A 1,375-nucleotide genomic window follows, 5' to 3' on the forward strand; every position below is an offset into this window, starting at 1 on the left:
GCCCTCCCCCCAGCTCCATGAATGGAAATCGGCTCCGCAGGTGAGTGTCAGAGCTGTTGGCCGGGTCAGCGGGGGGGGGTCCCCAGAGCCTCGTCGCTCCCTCAGCCCCGGCCCCGGTGTGCGAGGTCCGAGGTCCGGGCGTCTCCTCCCCTCCTCCGGCCCCTCCTCCACCTCCGCGTAGCCCCGCCGCAGTTCCCCGGAGCCACCGAGTGGGCGAAACTGCGGGGAGGGGACACTGCTTACAGGATTGAAGTTTGGGGTGCTCCCGGCGGTGTACCTCCTGGAGTCCAGAAGGGTTTGCCATCGCTTTCGTATTCGGGTTGGGGATGTAACGGTGTGTGCTCCCGTCGAGGCGCTGGGCGCCTATTACTCACCTCTTAAGGTGGTTATGTATATAGACTGAGAGAACAGACGAGGATTAAGTTTGGGTTTAGTGCAGCGTCAAATGCAAGATGGCATTTCTTCCATCCCCGAGCTCTCTTCTGATGTCCGTGGCAGCCTGGTTTATACAGGGTGGGGCAAAAGTAGGTTTACAGTTGTCCGTATGGAAAATAATACAATAATTAATAAACAAGAATAAACTGTTTTCGCGTCCTCACAACTGTACACCTACTTTTGCCCTACCCTGTAAGTTCTTGAGGCTCTTGGGAATGTCATATCAGGCTGGATCATTGCTGGCGTGAGGAGGTGAATCTTAAAATTGCTGACAGTATTTTATTTTTCATTCTCTGTTCCCTAGAGAAGAGTTGTCATATTCCTGGAAATTTGGCACTTAAGAAAACCTCTTTCTCTCCTTGGGAAAAACGATGGTCTTGAGGAAAAAATGCAATTTGGGCAGCATTTATCTTAAAAGAAAAAAGCAATCTTTATGGTTCTTAAGTAATTGAGGAACATAAAGTAGACATTACATAACAGTTTGCTTTCCAAAGGATCATTCATACTTGACATGCTAAATTTGTAAGTTTGCTTCATCCAGATTGTCACAGACTTATAAATTAATTTTCAAAATATTGGTGGGGCAGAGGGTGTCTTGTTACTAATGGTATCATAAGCCCCTGAATTTCACATCTCACTTTGCCAATTTGGGAGGTGCCTGAATATGAGATAAGAAAAGCTTATATAAAAGAAACTGGTGGTTTAATGTTAAATAATTTATTGACTTGGTTAAAGAGTATAATTGTAAAGTAGGTGCAAAAGCATTCCAATGGTAGAGGTGGGATGGGGAGTTTTATTATAAGTCTTATTATATGGAGTTTTCGCTAATCAATTTGTGCCATTTCTCTTTTGCACCCTCCATTAAAAATATTTTTTTTGCCTTCTTCATATGTCCTTTTTTTAAGTCTCTCTCTCTCTCTCTCTCTCTCTCTCTCTCTCT

At 45.2% G+C, this 1,375-nt stretch overlaps 1 protein-coding gene across 2 annotated transcripts in view; it reads left to right on the plus strand.

Moving 5' to 3' along the window:
• The window catches only part of AGO3 (argonaute RISC catalytic component 3), a 96,339-nt gene continuing 94,964 nt past the window's right edge, over positions 1-1,375 (plus strand). For both annotated transcript variants that reach the window (XM_005868582.2, XM_005868583.2), the window contains exon 1: positions 1-40. In XM_005868582.2, coding sequence (XP_005868644.1) covers positions 22-40 — 19 coding nt within the window. In that variant the 5' untranslated portion in view covers positions 1-21. The remainder of the gene's footprint in view (positions 41-1,375) is intronic.

This window comes from Myotis brandtii, unplaced genomic scaffold (assembly GCF_000412655.1).
Source record: "Myotis brandtii unplaced genomic scaffold, ASM41265v1 scaffold274, whole genome shotgun sequence".
Taxonomy (NCBI): domain Eukaryota; kingdom Metazoa; phylum Chordata; class Mammalia; order Chiroptera; family Vespertilionidae; genus Myotis; species Myotis brandtii.